Source organism: Camelus bactrianus, chromosome 10, assembly GCF_048773025.1.
Source record: "Camelus bactrianus isolate YW-2024 breed Bactrian camel chromosome 10, ASM4877302v1, whole genome shotgun sequence".
In the NCBI taxonomy this organism is placed as follows: domain Eukaryota; kingdom Metazoa; phylum Chordata; class Mammalia; order Artiodactyla; family Camelidae; genus Camelus; species Camelus bactrianus.
In genome coordinates this window covers 52,294,220-52,311,444 of record NC_133548.1, presented here as the reverse complement: position 1 = coordinate 52,311,444, position 17,225 = coordinate 52,294,220, and the positions used below count along the sequence as shown (strand labels likewise).

Genomic DNA, 17,225 nt, shown 5'->3' with positions numbered 1-17,225 from the left:
TAATGGGTTTTTCAATCTCTCTTTCCACGAAGATTCAATTGAATAATATAAATTAAGCATTTGGCATGTAGTACGCACTCATACGGTACCGGGTTTGAGTTACTGTTGTTATATTTTGAGTATCATCAAGGATAAAAAAGAGTGGTTGCTTGAGCTGAGATATTTCTTGAACTGTCTCTGACTGAGTGGCACTGTGTCCTTTGGGAAGAGACCAGAGCAAACTACTTCCCTTCCTTCTCTCTTCCTGTCCCCCGTAACCCAGAACCATACAATTAACCACCCATCAAACAATACAGTAAAAGAATTGAGGGGCCCTCAGCATGACTTATATTTGAGACTGTGGATCACAGACTGAGTAAGGGTGCCTTTTATTTTGGCTTTAAAGCAACATCATTGGTGGATTGTCACATCTCTGACTGCATACCATCCTACCCCTCTCTCTAAATCTTACTTTTCAGCTGGCCATTTCTCAGCCAATTTGAGCAGTCCTATATTCACGTCTCTCCCCACCAGCCTCCAGAATTATGTCTGGATGACTGAGTCTCCTGAGAGAGTCCAGGTTTGAGCTGGATCCAGAACTTGGCCTTCCCAGGTGGTTCCCAGGAGCACATCTTCTACAGGTCACCAAGAGAGACCGGCCAGCCGCACAACTGTGTGGGCCTCTGTTTGTGGTGGCCAGGGTAGGGGGTACTGAGCTGAGAGGAAGGGGTGCCAACGTACACCCCTAAGTTTTGTCTGACTGCCCTCCCCCATCTAGCTGTGGACTGTCCTGCCCTTACTGACTTCCCAGTGTCCCCAGATCTTGTGTCATTTTTACCTGGAACACTTTTTCCACTGGCTTTTCTTCCCCCCTCCGCATATGTTTTAAAGCAAGAACTTGCTTTTGCATCTTGTTAAAAATGAGAGAAAGCTTTGACAATAAAAATGTTTCTCTTCACAAAGCTGTGAGAGTTCCTTTCATCCCAGGATTAGTTAATTCTCCTGACCTTTTAAAAAGACAGCTCTTTTGCACACTTAGATGAGATAATTGATTCTAACGGGGAAAGAAGCACTGCTCATTTAACTGCGTGTATCTGAGTTGTCTGTCGTTCAAACAATTTCTCCGTTACCTTTGGAGTTGCCAATATATAGATTAAAACAGTAAGAAGGTAAGCAGATATGGTAGCTAATTCAGCCTTGGAAAAAGCAGTGTATTCACTTCTAACAGGCAGGTTAATTTTATTATTACTGTCAACCACACAGAGTCAACAGCAGTGTAAGCACCTCATTTAATGCCTGGTGCCTAAAAAGTGCTCTATAAAAGTTAGCTACTACTTTAGCAGTATTCTCAACAGTATGGCTATAACCATCATAAAACATAATAATCACACATGCACAGTTTACAAAGCGCTTTGTGATATATTATCTCTTATGATACAGTAATCCCTTGAAATATTTTCATCCCCAGTTCTCAAATGAGAATGCGTGTAGCAAGGAAGTGGCAGGTAGGGCTTTCTTGCCCTTGGTACAGCACACTGTCCCCTGCACCACAGTAACCAAAGAGAAAGCAGACGGTCAGATTCCATACCAGCATACACCCTCCTGGTTAAGTCAAACTTGGGTGTGTTCCTTGGTGGCTTGTGTTTGGATCAGGAATCGGAAGAATGTACGAAGCTCCAGTCTCCTCTACACAGTTTTTTGTGTCTTGAAGACAGTCACACGGCCCCTCAAGACCACCATCAATGACCTCTTCCACGAACTGGGGCCAAGTGACACAACTCTCTGTCTTCCTCGCAGGATCCTGTGTTGCTTCCTAAAAAGGCATGGAAGAGCCTTGGAGGCTGCTTAATGTGTAAAAGGGGATGTCTTTAGAAGGCCCACCCGCTTTACTAGATACAGCTAGTGAAAGGCAGTGGTGAAGTGGGGAGAGCCTGGCCTTCTGGTCTGCAAGACGGATGGTATGATTTCAGGATTGAAACAGTTGGGGATTCTGGTCTAGACTGTGCTTCTTGTTAGACATTGAACCTTCCAAATGTTAATTGATGTCTCTGTGTCTTAGTTTCTTCATCAGCAAATGGGATTATCACCTGTTAGGATTGTTGTGAGAGTTAAAGGAAATACTGTGTTTACTACTCTTAGCACAGTGCTTGCCACATGGCAAGCACTCAAGAAGTCAGTTTTATGATTACCACAATTTTAGTTAACCATCTGAGTTAATTAAATGTGCACATCTGTAAATTCGGTCTAGCAGGGTTGCTGTGAGGATTAGGTATAATGTATACAAATTACCTGGAACACTGCCTGGCACACAGTTGGTCCTCAGTAAACATGATTACATTGGGCGTTCCTATCTCTATAGATCCTTCTCTGTGTTCTTCTGACCCCTCTAGTGTCAGTCACCCCCTCCTCTGGGCTTTCTAATCCTTCTGACTACTTGACTGTGAGTGTGTGGAAGCAAGGGTGTCTTATTCAGTTCTGGCTCCCCAGGGTCAGCCATGGGTCCTGGCACAGAGTGGACTTGTAGAAAATGTTCATGGACTGAACAAAGGAGTGGTGCCACATACAGGATGCTGTGGGGGTCAGGGGCTGGAGTACTTAACTCTGTATGTAGGGAATCAAGGAAGGCATCCCAGAAGAGGTAAGTATGGACCACTGATAAGGCTCAAGTCTTGAATCCTAAACGGGATTTAAGCAGACACTTTATACTGGATGGCAAACCTTTTTGGAAAGAGACTTCTCAGCCTTCTCAAGCATTGTGTATCTCAAGGGACAATGTCCATTCTTTGGTGTCTTGTCGTCTCTTCTAGATTGTTGCCCAAGGGTATTTAACCATTGCTACCTTGGAAAAATATTTTTAAAACAGAAATGCACAAAATAAAAATCACAAAATTGTACAAAATCACAAAAATACACAGAATCAAAATGTACAACAGATATACAGTGAAAAGCAAATCTCTCTCCTTTCCCAGACCCTTAACATGTTTCCTTCATAGAATGCACCCACTGTTACCAGTGTCTTTCATATCCTTCCAGAAATACTCTGTACATACATAGGAATTGTTTTTCACCCAAAGGTAGTATATCAGATACACTGTTCTGCATGTTACAATTTTCCATCCGGAAAAATACAAAGAGCTTCCTTACTCTCTTTTCTGGTTGCACAGTATATTGTATAGACATAACTTATCTAGCCCCTTATTGATGGACTGGTTTCTAATATTTTGCTGTTACAAACAATGCTGCAGTGAGTAACCTTGTATGTACATCAGTTAGCATGTGTGTGAGCATATCTGGAGGAGAATTGGAACCTCTAAGTTCCAGAGTAAAGAGTATGTGTATTTTAAATATGATAGCTTTTGTCAAATTGCCCTGCACAGGGTTTGCACCAGCTTATGTTCACACCAGCGAAGTATGAGAGTGCTGATTTCCTGTTCTCTTCCAATACTGTATATTTTCAACCTTTTTTTTATCTTTGCCAAACCATATGTGAAAAATAGCATTCCAACGTTTGACTTACATTTCTCCTACTACGAGTGACGTCTAGAGTCTTTTCAGAGGACTGAGAGCCAACTGCATTTCTTATTCTGTAAACTGCCTGTTCATACCCTATGCCTATTTTCCTACCGAGTTGTTGGACTCTGCTTGTTACTTGTAGGAGTTATTTTTATAGTAAGGAAATTAACCCTTCGTGATACAAACTGCAGCTTTCCCCTCTAGATTGTTATATATCTTTTGAAGCAAAAGGCCACGACGTTCTGAAGCTCCCCCACCCCTGCCCCTCTCCCAGGTCCACTAGACCATGAGCCCCCAAGGGCAGGGTCCTGTGCCTGGAGCATCTCTGCACCCCAGTCCCCTATGTAGGGCTCGGCACCACAAGAGCTCTCTTCAGGGGCGCTTTGTCAAACTAAACCGAACTGAATTCCTGTGTTCCCCACCCTCACCTGCCCTCCCCTGTGGCATTGGGAGTTCCATTTCCGCCTCCAGCAGAAAAAGATGACTTTTCTCATTGCTCACCACAGCCATGCACCTGTTTGGCCTAAACTGGCACCTGCAGCCGATGGAGGGGCAGATGTATGAGATCACGGAGGACACAGCCAGCAGTTGGCCTGTGCCAACGGACGTCTCCCTGTATCCCTCAGGGGGCACTGGGTTAGAGATCCCTGACAGGAAAGGCAAAGGAGCCACAGAAGGTAGGGTTGCTGTGTTGTCCGTGTCGTGAGTCCTCTGTGTCTACCTTTGAACCAAGGAGACCTCCATTATGCGCGCCATGTGCCTGACTCACAGCTCCATGCTCTGGTGCTTCCTCCATCCCTCTGCACTCCACGCCGGCTGCCAGGCCACCTGTGTCTTCATCGCAGCTCCTTGTCACTGTGAGCTCATCGCGGGGCTTGGGCAAGGCTCATGGTGCTCAGCAGCATCCCATCCCATGCCTCAAGGGAAGCGTCATGGGCTTTCACACTTCTGGGTGGCTGCCTTTGCTTGTGTGGGATCATGATGAGCCCTTCTCGGGCTACCTCATGGGATGAGTGGGCGTCTCCTGGAGCGGGTGCATCAGGGTGGGTAGAAGGTGTGCTGTAATTGAAATACTCTTGGAACCTTGTGGTTTAATGCAAACACCTGTTCAGCTGCTCCAGCATGTTCCAACCATGTAACCTTGAGTAAGTCACTTAATTTTCCTGAGCCCCATTTTCCTCATCTACAATACCAGTAATCATTAGTATTTATATAGTGTGTTTGTTTCAAAACTTTTTGTCAAGAGCATTTCACATTTAATCCTCACAGAAATCCTGTGAGGTAAGGATAATTATTTATACCCATTTTAGATGTAAGAACTAAGGATCACATTGATTAAGTGACTTGGCCAGACTCACGTGGCCAGTAAATAGTGGAACCGGGGACATGAGCCCAGGTCTGTGTGACTCTAAGTTTCTTGTTCTCTCCATAAATTGCCCTCCCTGACTCACCTCATGGTTATAAGACCCTGAAGGAGATGTGGATGAGAAATCCCATTCTATAATGAGACACAAATATTTCCTTATCAGTGATGGAAGTGGTGGTGACATTTGGAGTTTGGCAATCTTGAATGGGACATCATGGACCCATGTTCTGAATTTCTTGGGGGGTCTTTCTAACATGCCATCAACACAAATTCTTTCACTGTCAGCCAAGAGTGGCACAGATGCACAAAAATTGGTCCCAGGAAGGATGTCTGAGCTTATGGGCCATTCTGGTTGTCGTTCTGGGCAGTGTGACCATCCCTTCTCCTGTGACTTGCTTTATCTCTCTGGTGTTCAGCACAGTGGTCACAGCTGCCTCCAACCTTCTCTGCTTACATCTTCTTTCCTCTTAGTTAACTCTGGGGTTGTGGCTTCTAAGCTTCCCTGACCTTTCAAGGATCTGCCTTCTAGGAGTCAGTTTGGCTCACAGAGTAGCACATGCTTGGCCCGAGTAGCTATTCATGATCTCTGAATGATCCTAGAGGCCGAAATCAACTCTTGACCTATGTTCATCTTTAAGGGAACTGAGGGCATTTCCACAGAGTGGAAGCAGAACCTCTGCCTACTGTTCTGAGGGGCAAAGCCAACCTTCTCCTTTATAAAAGTTTTATGACTTAAAGCATTGAATGATTTACACTTTCTTTGCTCCTTAACAGGAGATGAAGGGAGTGTGGTTGGGGCCATGGGAAGAGCTCTGGGTTCAAGTCCAGCTGCTGCCACTTGTGATGACCTTAAACAAATCCATTGAAAGACTTTCTCGACTTTAGTTTCCTCCTCTTTGAAAGGAGCTTATTGAGCTAGATTATCTCTAAGGTCTATTCTAATTCCCAAGCCCTACATATGAAATTAGTAATAGAATCAACATATGATTAATGACATTGTTCTTGAGAATTTTTTTTCAGGTTGGCCCTGCCCATGGTCCTGCTGTTGGCTTGTTATTCCCACGTCAGTGCTAGTGTCAGATGCCATAGGTGAATACTGTAAATGAGGACTGTCTTTATTTGGGTGTGAGCAAATGCAGATTTAAGATATGTTTAACCTTCAAGGCATTGGTAAAGGATCTCATTTAGCAGAATGAATTTTTTTTCTCTCTATGATCTCTATCAAACATTCTTTAAACAGGAGTTGGATCTATCTAAAATCGCCCACTCTAATGAAATTAGTTTGTGGGTTGTTTAGGTTTTGTTTTGTTTTTCCCAAGGAGCAGAAGGTGCAGATAAGAGACGAAATAAAATTGCACCAGCTGATTGGTTTACTTTAATTGGAATATTTTTGCTTAAAGGGATTATCTGTCATTACTAATGCAAATGGAAATCCTGTTTACAAACCCCTAAAATGCAATGCAGTGCTGGAAAGTGGTCAGCATCAAAAGCAATTAGTGTGACAAAAAAATACATCAGTCTGGAAAAACAGAGGACAAAGCTTCCTATAGTTTATGTGAGATCACATTCTTCTTAATTTCTTTTGCTTTGGTCAAACCAATGTCTACTCAGTTTATATTTTTAATTGTGATGTTAAAAATCTAGTTCCTTAGACAAATCTCAGGGGGGAAAGTCTTTAACCCTGATGTGAGTGTATATTTTCTGTCCCTTCTAAAGGTATCAGAGAGGAGAGCTGATTCCAGAATTAAGATTAGAGCCCCGTTCCACAGTGATAGGGAAAGCAATGTGGATGATGGAAAGAGGATAAGTGGGCCTTGGAGCCAGAGAGTCCAGGGTTTGAATCCTGGCCCTGCCATTTATTGGCTCTGTTAACTCATACCAGTTATTCCATCTGCATCCTTTGGCCTTGGTTTCCTCATCTGTGGAACAAGGATTGATGATACCTGTCTTTTCAAAGACTAATTATGAAGAAGCACTCAACAAATGTTAGTCCCTTTCTTCTTGTCCACCCAAATCCCAAACCATTCCGTGTCAGTTATTAGAATTTCAGAAATTCAGATTAATTAACAGTTTCTCCTCAAAGATCCTACAAAGTTTGGGGCATTTTTGAATATCTTTAAAGGATATATAATTCTTTATTATACAAATGAAATATATGATGAACCCAGTATTTTACATGTTCATCATGTCTTTGAGAGTAACATCAAACTGCAATTTGTAGTATATCTTCAAAGTGGCTGTAACCATTTCTGAGTTGTCATGGACAGAAACCAAATACAGCAGCTTTTCGAAGTAAAGCCACAAGAACTTATGTTATGCATTAATGGAGAAGTGGGGAAAAGCATTGAATAAACAAGCATTTCTGATGGTTTAATCGGTGGGCTAGGGATAGCATTTTCTTCTTTCTGTGATGAAATCAAAATTGCCTATCAGTTTGAGCCATGCAAATTTCTGCACGCAGGCTCAGCTGAGCTCTCCAAAATGGAACAGCTTATTTTGATAACCAAATAAATTTCAAACAGTTGCTAAGGAAACTAAAGACTTCTTTGTGCAAGTTATTGCGTTGAAAAAGAATCAAAAAGGTGGAGGGAGGGGGAGAATATTGGTTGATTAGAAATTTAGAACCTATGTGGATAAATCTCAGTTCAGGAAAATAAAGATTATGATTTGGGAAGTGAATGGAATTTCAGTTCTTCCAAATCTCCCTTATTTGACTGAGCTATCCAGTCATTTCAGCAGTTTGTGGAGAAATGTCTTTTATAGGCATGCTTGCATATTTCCACAGCATTGCTATAGGATTCCGGAATCTGTATATCTTTCAAAGAAAAGGACTGTTACCATTAGAATCTGCCTTGTGAAACCTAATTGTGCTGTTGGGGGTCCCTGATTCTGAATTAAGCTCTTTGTGCTGTTTGTTAAGCCTCTGGGACACCCACTGATTGTATAGTGTCCTTATGAATGTCTTGATATGCTGACTGTTTCCCTTTAGCTATGGGTCCTGTCTGTGGGTCCTAGTTCATAAAAATTGTCAATTTTTGTTTCCCAGGATGACAGGGAGTTCTTCAGTGGGCCTTGATAGTTAGCCTGCCAGGACTGTGAATTAAATTGTACCCTCGCTCTTAAAGAGGGTCAGTGCACTCAGCCACTGTGGAGAATGTCTTTGAAGAGTTTTAATTAATCAGTTATCAATTTGATGTTCTAACAAGCCATATTCTAGTTAGTAAAGAGGAGCCCCAAATGGTTCGTTTCTAAATGGTTTCTTAAGCATTCTGAGCCTCAGTGTATACATCTTAATAGTGTGAGGATTAACAGAACCGATACATGTAAAGGTGCCCAGCATGTAGTTAGAGCTTAATAAATGAAAGGTAATGCTACTATTATTACTACCACCTCTACCTTTGTTACTGTTACTACTACTAATATTTATTATTATTCTAGAATACAGGTAGGGATGAAAAGAATTACATACACAGGACTTTTCCAACTGCCTCTACCCTCTACCTCTCTTATTACTCCACCACTGGTGGGTCTTGCTATGTAGTAGGATATTTTCTATCCTAGTGCTCACCTCTCAGTGCTCAGAATTAAGAACAAAGAGTCTTCGGTTATAAGATCTGGAAAGAGGAAGGCAGTAAGAGTTTTTAAAAGACAGGAAAGGGTGAGGGTGGTTTCACCCTGCACAGCCCTTAGCCCTGCTAGTCTCACGGCTCTTTCCTGTCAGGCAGAGGTAGGGCCCGGTGGGCTGTAGGTCTTTCCTCCCAGAAGCCCCCATCTCACCCCTCTGGTTAGTCCATGTGGGGATCACTAGGGACACATGATAATTAAGTCCCCAGATGAGGATGCGCTTTCTCCTCTCAAACATTGCCTTTAGGCTGGTCCCTGGTCCCTTCCCAAAGGATCTGGACAGGATGACTTCTGGCACAAAGGTCACTTTTGAACCTAAGCTCTAGAGTGGCCCTTGCAGACTCAGCCAAGAAAGTCAAAGTCCTGGTGGGGGGTGTGCCCTAAACAGAATTTACTATTTTTGTATCATTGTATATGCACCGGAGACAATTTTTTCCTCTCCCATTTTGGCCAGCTTTGGTGAAATACTAGAGTGCTAGAGAAGAATATTCCCTTTTGCCACTCCTTTGGGGCAAGAGCCAACTTATTTATGCCTCTGGGGCCTGCAGACCTCTGGAGAGTCTCTGGGCTTGGCCCCTGACCTGTGAGGCTACAGAACTTAGCTGATACAATAGCTGTCTCCTAAAAGCATGCTCGCTGGAGGGGAAATGAACTGTGCAGGGTTCTCCAGCAGCACACCAAAATGTGGGAGAAGTTTTCATTATTTATTCTCAGACATAGGAATTATTTGAATGCAGACAATTCTCAAATCCCATTACCTCTGACTCCCACCTACTCACAGAGGAAATGAGTCCTTGGAATTAGCTGTCTCGGGCTTATTTCTTTGTGGTTTCTAGAAGCAAAAAGCTTAGAACTCACCCTGCTTTTGTTTCATACTCCCTCCTAGTTCTGCCTCCCTAGCAGAATTACGAGCTGAAGGGTACACTATTTTCTACCTGGACTACAAAAGGATTGTGGTATTGGGAACCCAAAAATCAGATAAGGAAGAATGTGAAAGTAATTTTCTTCCACCTTAATGCTTTGTGAATTTGGCTTCTGTCTTTGAACTTTGAACCACAGTGCATGTGTCTACATTTTCAAGGTAAAAGTCTGGGACGCATTCCTTCCGTAAAGGAATTAAATGCAAGCTCTTTCCCATGCTAATGACAAAATACTGGTGGTACTTTTATAGAGAGTGTGCATGTTAACATTTTTGTTGTTGGCATATTTTTAATTAAAATAACATTTAATGGTTCAAAGCTAAAAACCTGATGTTTCTGCCTAGAAGTTTATAAGGGAGTGGTAACATATGGAGAAGTTTAACATTTTAATTGAATTTTATTATTCAAAACAGTAAAATATTTTATGACTGCAACAGTGCCCTGCCAGGCTCCATTTCAGCATCAAATGTGCTCTGTAAGGAATCTTACAAAGCTAGGGAAAAAAGACAAATGTCTTATTCCCCAAATGCTTTTTATAAAAAGTTCCCACAAACATGTTTTCTTTGCAAATGGATTCTTGGTCTCTAGAAAGTGTCTCTTCCAACATCTCTAACACAACAAACCCTGGAACTGAGATACCCAGGGGATGCTTTCTAATGACAAATAAGTTGTAGTCTGTTGACTTGATTTTGGTTTGTCAACGTCCCAAGACTGGTCTTCTAATGTCCCCGTGTCTCTTGCCCCCTCCCAACTCCTCAGAAGGCTGATGTCTGGCAGGAAGTTTGGGTTTATATTTTTCACATGTGAGTGTGTTCAGTTACTTAATAGAGGAAGTTTGATAAGCAGCCTTCCTTCCTGGTCCAGAAACCTGTCACTCTCCTGATTAGTGACAGAAATGTGCACAAGACCTTACTTGTGACCACCCCTGACTCCAGCAACATGCAGGGTTGGGGGTCTGGGTTGAATTTCTAAGTATGTCATAAGCTTTCTGCCTGAACTTGAGCATTCCCCTTAACTTTACCCACTTTAGCACAAGAAGGATATTCAGAGCCCTCCAAGACAAAGAAGGATTTTTCAGAAATGATCGTCCCTTCAAACATATCCTCTTCCTTATCTTCCCCAACCCTACCCCTGCTCCAGTACGAACCCTCATCCATATGTCTTAGCCTCAGAATCTGGCTTCCAATTATACATAGACTAGTGAACTTGTAAAATACCTTACGCCACGCAGGTCTTTCTTCCCGCTGCTGGGGGAACCATCCTGAGTTGGAAATTTAGTAGCAGTGTATTGTTCCCTCTATCTTTTCTCTTTTAGCATGCATGCTTTTACACACACACACACACACAGAGTCACACAACGACTATTACTCTCATGTGACTGCAAATGATTATTTTTAGGATCAAAATATATCTTAACAAGCTGTAGAATTATGCAGTAAACAGATGGCCCTTGGGGAGGACCCATACTGCTTTGGAATAATGTGTATTTTTAGCAGAACAATTTGAGCATCACTGGAAAAAATGTTCTGGGCATTCTTACTCCTTGATGGGGGAGTCTGGGGCCAGGGAGTGGGCTGGCGGCAGAATGTTGCACAGAGGAGTGGGAGGCAGAGAGCCCGACCCATTCAGACGCTCTGATCCCTCATTTCCCCTGTGGCTAATGGTGATGTTTTTGTCTTCCCTTCCCCATGTCTTGTTAGGAAAGCCCAGTAGTTTCTTTCCAGAGGACAGTTTTATAGACTCTGGAGAAATCGACGTGGGAAGACGGGCTTCCCAGAAGATTCCTCCTGGCACTTTCTGGAGATCTCAGGTGTTCATAGACCACCCTGTGCATCTGAAATTCAATGTGTCTCTGGGAAAGGCGGCTCTGGTTGGCATTTATGGCAGAAAAGGCCTTCCTCCTTCGCACACACAGGTAACCAGTACCCCACATGCCCTGCTGATCTCCAAGGGTTCCCTCCTCAAATCTTAACCCAAAGTCAAGAAGCCTAATGCTTAAGCCTGGATCCTTGAGCTTGAAGGGAATTTCATGTATTTTATAGCCCATTCATCCGTTTGCCCTCTCTCAGACCCTATCTTTGAGAGGAGTAGGGTTGTATCCTTGGGACTTTTTAAGAGGAAGGAATTCTAGGAAATCTCTCAGTAGCCCTTTAAAAATTATCCAAGAAATGTAATCCAGGGGACAAAAAGCACGCACTTTGGTGTCAGAGAGACCTGGGTTTGAATCCTCTCGTTACCAGCTGTATAACCTCAAGCCTGTAACTTATCCTTTCCAGGCAAGTTTCCTAACCTAGCAAATGGGAATAACTACCCCCACTTCACAGGGCTAAGGCAGCTTGTGTGGGACTTGGCTCAGAATACATTACCCCACTAGTCTCTTGCATCCCTTCTCTCCTTCAGGGTTTCACATTTACTCAAACACATGTGCACTAGAAACACTTAAAAAATTCATCCCGGATGATTGACACATGACCAGTCATGGTGGGTGAAGAACAAACTTGTGTGAGGTGCTCCTAGCCCTGGGATTGGAGTAACATAAATCACAGGCCTCCATCAGACACTCCCTGGACAAATGCAGTCTTCCTAGCCCCAATAGTTACTTAATTTTAGGTAAAAGCTAGATAAATACATTTGCTAAGCATGGAGTTGCAGAAGTCTAGAGAGAGCCTGGGCCCCGATTTCTTCATAGAATCGCAGCACTGATCCTGGACTTCATACCTCCAGACATTTTCACATGAAACAGAATAAGTATTATTTTAAGATAGATAGACAGGTAAATAGTTGCTCAATTTGCTTGCTAGTAGGCCAGTAGGACGTAACCACCTGCCTGTTGTTAACACTGTGTGACTGACTGCTCTCCAGTCTCTCACATCAGCAGGCTTGGATCAATAGGCATTTGGATTTGACACTGTGTAATTATTGATAAATGAGTTTTGAGCTAATCCAGTTTAGTTTCCCTAAAACTGCTCCCTGAAACTGGAGCATTTAGAAGGGCTCATTGACAAAAGGATGACAGATATAAATCATACTTTCATTGGCACTTAACTGACATTTAAGGCACATGCAGTCCCCATCCTAGACCCCTGGGATTCCCACTGTCGCGTGCACAGAGCTGGCGTTCAAACACTCCTGAAATGGCTGGGTTTTTAATCACATGCCCGCCACTGGAAAAGCATGGTTGTCCCAGTACAAACTCAGCAGGTGAGGACTCACCACACATGCCCAAAATTAAAGCAAAGTGAGACTTTAATCCACTGATTATGCTGCACTCACAAGAGAATCAGGAGACTATCACCATAAGAAAAACAGGGTCTGCGGAGGAGTTGGAGTTGGTTGGTCAGTCTTTGCATAACTTCAGCGTCCTCTCCGGGTTGTGTTTCCCGTGTCCTCCCTGGGAGAAGCTCAAGGAGTCTAGCATCGTGGTGCAGCAGATCCACTGCTAATCATGCTCTCTCTGTCCTTCAGTTTGACTTTGTGGAGCTGCTGGATGGAAGGAGGCTTCTGACCCAGGAGGCACGGAGCCTGGAGGGACCCCAGCGCCAGTCTCGGGGAGTTGTGCCCCCCTCTAGCCATGAGACCGGCTTCATCCAGTATTTGGATTCAGGAATCTGGCACCTGGCTTTTTACAACGATGGGAAGGAGTCTGAAGTGGTTTCTTTTCTCACCACCGCCATTGGTAAGGAACTGCCACCCCTCTGGGGTCTGTGGGATATTGTCCTCTTGAGTAAGAGGGACTTGGGTGTCCTGGGGGCTGTGGCTGACAAGGAGATATATCTTGCTTTTGCTCAAAGCTGCAGATGCCACCTGGAGTCCAGTGTGAGGTCATCCTGACTGGGCTTGCTGAACCAGGGATGGGACGGAGATGCAGGGAAAGGAGGGAAGGGAGTGACAGGAGGGGCTGGAAGGCCATGCTGGGCTGGATCTTGAGCCCAGTGCTGTTGCCAGCTGCCTTTCTTGTGTTATCTGTGGCCTGATGTGTGGACCAGCAGCTACATTTGAAGAGCAGGGAGTGAAACGGACAAGACAGGAATCCTGGATGACAAACCACATCTCTTTTCTTGTCACTTCTTTCCAACACCTATACTTGTTTCTAAAGTCTCCCTTGAGTCAACTCGCTGATTTGTTACTAGGGTTTTGGGGGGTTTTGTGTGTTTTTACTTGCTTGTTAGCTTTGCTTTTGGAGCCAACAGCTCCTGGCAGATGAGAACAGAAGATAAAGGCTTGGAGAGAGTGAGAACAGCAGTGTAAAAGGGCTGGATGAACAGCGTGACCAGGCAGATTGGGGTTTTGCTGAGAATAGAGAGGTCCTGAGCTCCGGCGGACAGCAAGCCTCGATGTTTTAAATGAGAGCTCTGCACCTTTGCATCCCTCATAGTGGAAGAGCTTTCAGTTCAGAGGGAGCCCCTTGCCCACCTCCCAAGCCTGTGGGTATCCGGGAAGCTTGGCATCCTGTTCTAAGGAATCTCTCTTTTTTACCCACATGTTGCACAAAATGTGTCTTCTCCTGAGATCACCGCAGTGTGTGGTAGGTAGGTTGCGGTGGTCTCAGTGGTTCTGGTCAGAAAACATTTTTTTCCTGAGTTTATACTGGAAGCACAGTGACATAGCCTGGAGATAAAATCCCCTATGGGAAAGTAAAACTTAGAAAAAGATGAAACTTCACTAACCAGAATGCTTGGAAATGGGTTTTCTGCTTAAGGAAAAGCTCTGTGTGGTTTTGAGTTCATCTCAAAACTCTGTCTTGGTCCTTGGCTGGGAGGCTCTCTGACATGGAAAATGGAGTAGAATAAAAACCCCTGAATCTGGTCCTTCGTCCCTAAAACTCTTGCAGGACCCTGGTCCTTCCTTCTAAACAACAGTAGTTGTTTTCAGGCCATTTTCCTCTTATTTGCAATTTTGCCCTTAGCATTGAGGGGGAGAATCCCTTCCCATTAAACATGGAGCATGATGTACGAGCTTCTACTGTGACTGCAGGCTCAGTGTCCTGCTGTCTTGGCAAAATGAGGGCGATGGGGGCCCTCGGGCTACATCAGCTCTGACGAAGGAAATGTCACTGTGTGCTGTCCTTGCTTTGGAAGTGTCTGTCCCAGCTGCTGGTCTCTGAGTACCTGGAAAGCAGGGACTTGGACAGAATCTTCTCCACCCCTCAGCACCCAGCCCAGTCCCCACCATACTGTGTCACTCAGTTAACAGGGGTGTGAGTGTGGGTGTGGCCTCTCCACTGCTCAGCCCCCAACCCGCAGGACTGTCAGCGTTACAGTCTTGGCGGGGACAGTGCTGTTGGTTTCCTCCCTTAATGCCTTCTACTGAGGTAGAGTGGAAAGTATGCTCCCTTCTGAATCTCGGCCACTAATTTGTGTTTTGGCCCTGCACAAATTGCTTAAGTTTTCCAGCTCTTGATTCCTTGATTCTGGAATTTGAGGCTGCAGTTCGGTGGTTAGCAGTGATCTGGAGGCTGTGGGTGCAGCCGTGTGTCCTGTCATGGGAGAGCCAGTTCCCATCCTCACCATCAATTAGGCTGACGCTTGGCAGGGTCTGCCAGGCCCCAGACCTCTGTTTCTTTTCTCTTTCTGGACATGTTGGCTTCAACTTAGGGACATGATTATCAAGCCATTAGTGGTGCCTGAGTTACAGCTCCATGGGCTCACAGCCTGATTTCTCTTAGGTGCAGTTCAAGAGAGGCAGAGTATCATGCTTGCCCAGAACTAAGGTCTCTCACAATCAGAATTCTGTATTTTTAATAACTGAATACAAATATGAAAGGATATTAATACAAACCCCCAAAGAAGGCTACTTTTAATTAGGATGTGCCTCTCAGAGAAATAAAATATATGTTCAATTAGGTGCCTTTGCCAACTCCTGGCTTGTTGGAGCTTGCTGACCTATTTTGTCATAATTAAGGAGATGGTCTTGCTTTTCCCCCTGGTTCTCCTGTTCTCACCTAAGTGATGAAATCTGTCCTCACTTCCCTTAACCCTGTAATGTCGGCTATACCGCCCTTCTCAGAGTTTTATGAACCCCCTGGCATCTTGTTAAAATGCTGATTCCACTTCAGTCAGTCTGGGTGGGTCCTTAGATTCTGCTGCCAGTGAGATGCTGCTCACCTGTGGCCCACAATGTGAGTAACAAGGGGTGATGGTAGCTTATGGGGGCGTCTTAAATATTGAACCAGGGAATCACCTGGGAAGCAAGGCTACAATGCAGATTCCTGGGCCTTTTCCCAGCGGGCTGGAGCTGGAGCCCAAGTGATCCTGATTCTGGTGGTCAATCCGTCAGCTAAGCTTTGAGAACAAATGCCTTCTGAGCATCACTTTCTGTTCCTTCCTTCCCTCACTGTCCCATGTTAGCACTGCAGTCATAGTCAGTCGTGTCCCCTCTCTGAGCCTCTCTTTTCTTATCTAGAAATTGAAATGATAATGATACTTGACAATCCACATTGTGAAGAGGGAGAGAATGGATATAAAGTTCCCAGCATGGGCTTTGATATGTGGAAGTTGTTGATATTCCTTCCCATCCTCTTTCCCCATCCACCTTTCTCTTGCCGCCTTTCATGACTTGTCTGTCTTTCTTCAGGCTACGGTGATTGTTTAATGAATACCTTTTTTTCTCTCTTTAATACAAAAACAGACTGACACTGATGTTGCTGTTAATCCCTCTCTCCCCTAGAGTCCCTGGCATTGAGTCTCAGCTGTCTGTGGTCGTTACCTGTGAGCTATGAGTTGTAATTTGTCTTGGCAGGTTAATTAAAAGTTTAGGTCTTGTTTTAGTGAAGTCATTATGGTCCCAATATACAATTGTAACTCTCAGGTTTGCTTAACACAGAAACTGGAATATGACCCTCCCTTCATTACACGTTGAAATGCAGGGCTAGAATTTGAGAAGATCTGAGATGTCAGAATCTAGAGTATTTATGTCTGTTTGTAATTAAGTAACGGGAAAAATAATTGTGTTTAATTTAACAAATGGCTATATTGTGTACGTTTTTGCCTTTCCCTTGATTTAATGCAACCCAGCTGATGATTTTAAATTCCAAGAGTTTATCTTTTCCCTGGAAAGAATATAAAAGCCCTTTACAAACTATATATACACATATGTACATATACATGGAGGCTTGCTGTTGACAGAGCTCCCTTTTGAACTTAGATGCATTTTCTCTCTCACACTCACGTGCATACGCACACATACACACCAGTGAAACCCAGCAAGTTTTAAAATAAAACATGGCAGCTGTTTTCAGAAAGAATGGTCTTTCCCCCAAGTGTGGAGATCGAAAATTTGAATGTAATTTTTTGGGGGGTTGGCTCCATTTGAGGGTAGGTAACCTTGCTGATCCCAAGTCTTGAATGAAGTGGGAGAATGTCTACCAGTAGCTAAAATATAATTCACCATTGCCATTTACTCAGGACTTTAAACACATTCTCTAAGCCTTGCAGTAACTCCACAAGGTGATTATTTTTATTTTTGTTATCACCCCTTATTGCAGATGAGGAAATTGAGGTTCAGGGATGTTAAGAGAGAAGGTAAGACTTGAATTTGTATCTGTCTGACTCCAGAAGTTCGTGGCCTTCCTTCTTTATCCATTTGCTTCCTTTCCAGGACCAAGCCCCGTTTTTCTGGATATTAGACTTACTTTTGTTTTCCATGTATTCATTCATTCAATGGACATTTAGAGAGTGCCTACTCTGTGCTGGGAACGGACCATGCTTAGCTCCTTTCTGTACATAAGAAAGAACCTTACAAGAACCTTAGACAATACATATTTTGAGCTCAGCTTCACAGATGAAAACATTAAGACTCAGAGAATTTAACTGACTTGCCCAAAG

At 43.8% G+C, this 17,225-nt stretch overlaps 1 protein-coding gene across 11 annotated transcripts in view; it reads left to right on the top strand.

Moving 5' to 3' along the window:
- The window catches only part of TENM4 (teneurin transmembrane protein 4), a 743,689-nt gene that overhangs the window by 550,414 nt on the left and 176,050 nt on the right, over positions 1-17,225 (top strand). For 10 of the 11 annotated variants that reach the window (XR_012509759.1, XM_074372753.1, XM_074372746.1 and 7 more), the window contains 3 exons: positions 3,999-4,169; positions 11,103-11,317; positions 12,868-13,078. Coding sequence is in view for 10 of the 11 variants with exons in the window: in XM_074372753.1 (XP_074228854.1) it covers positions 3,999-4,169; positions 11,103-11,317; positions 12,868-13,078 (597 nt within the window). In the remaining variant the exon portion in view is untranslated. The remainder of the gene's footprint in view (positions 1-3,998; positions 4,170-11,102; positions 11,318-12,867; positions 13,079-17,225) is intronic. The other variant, XM_074372751.1, reaches the window with a different exon arrangement.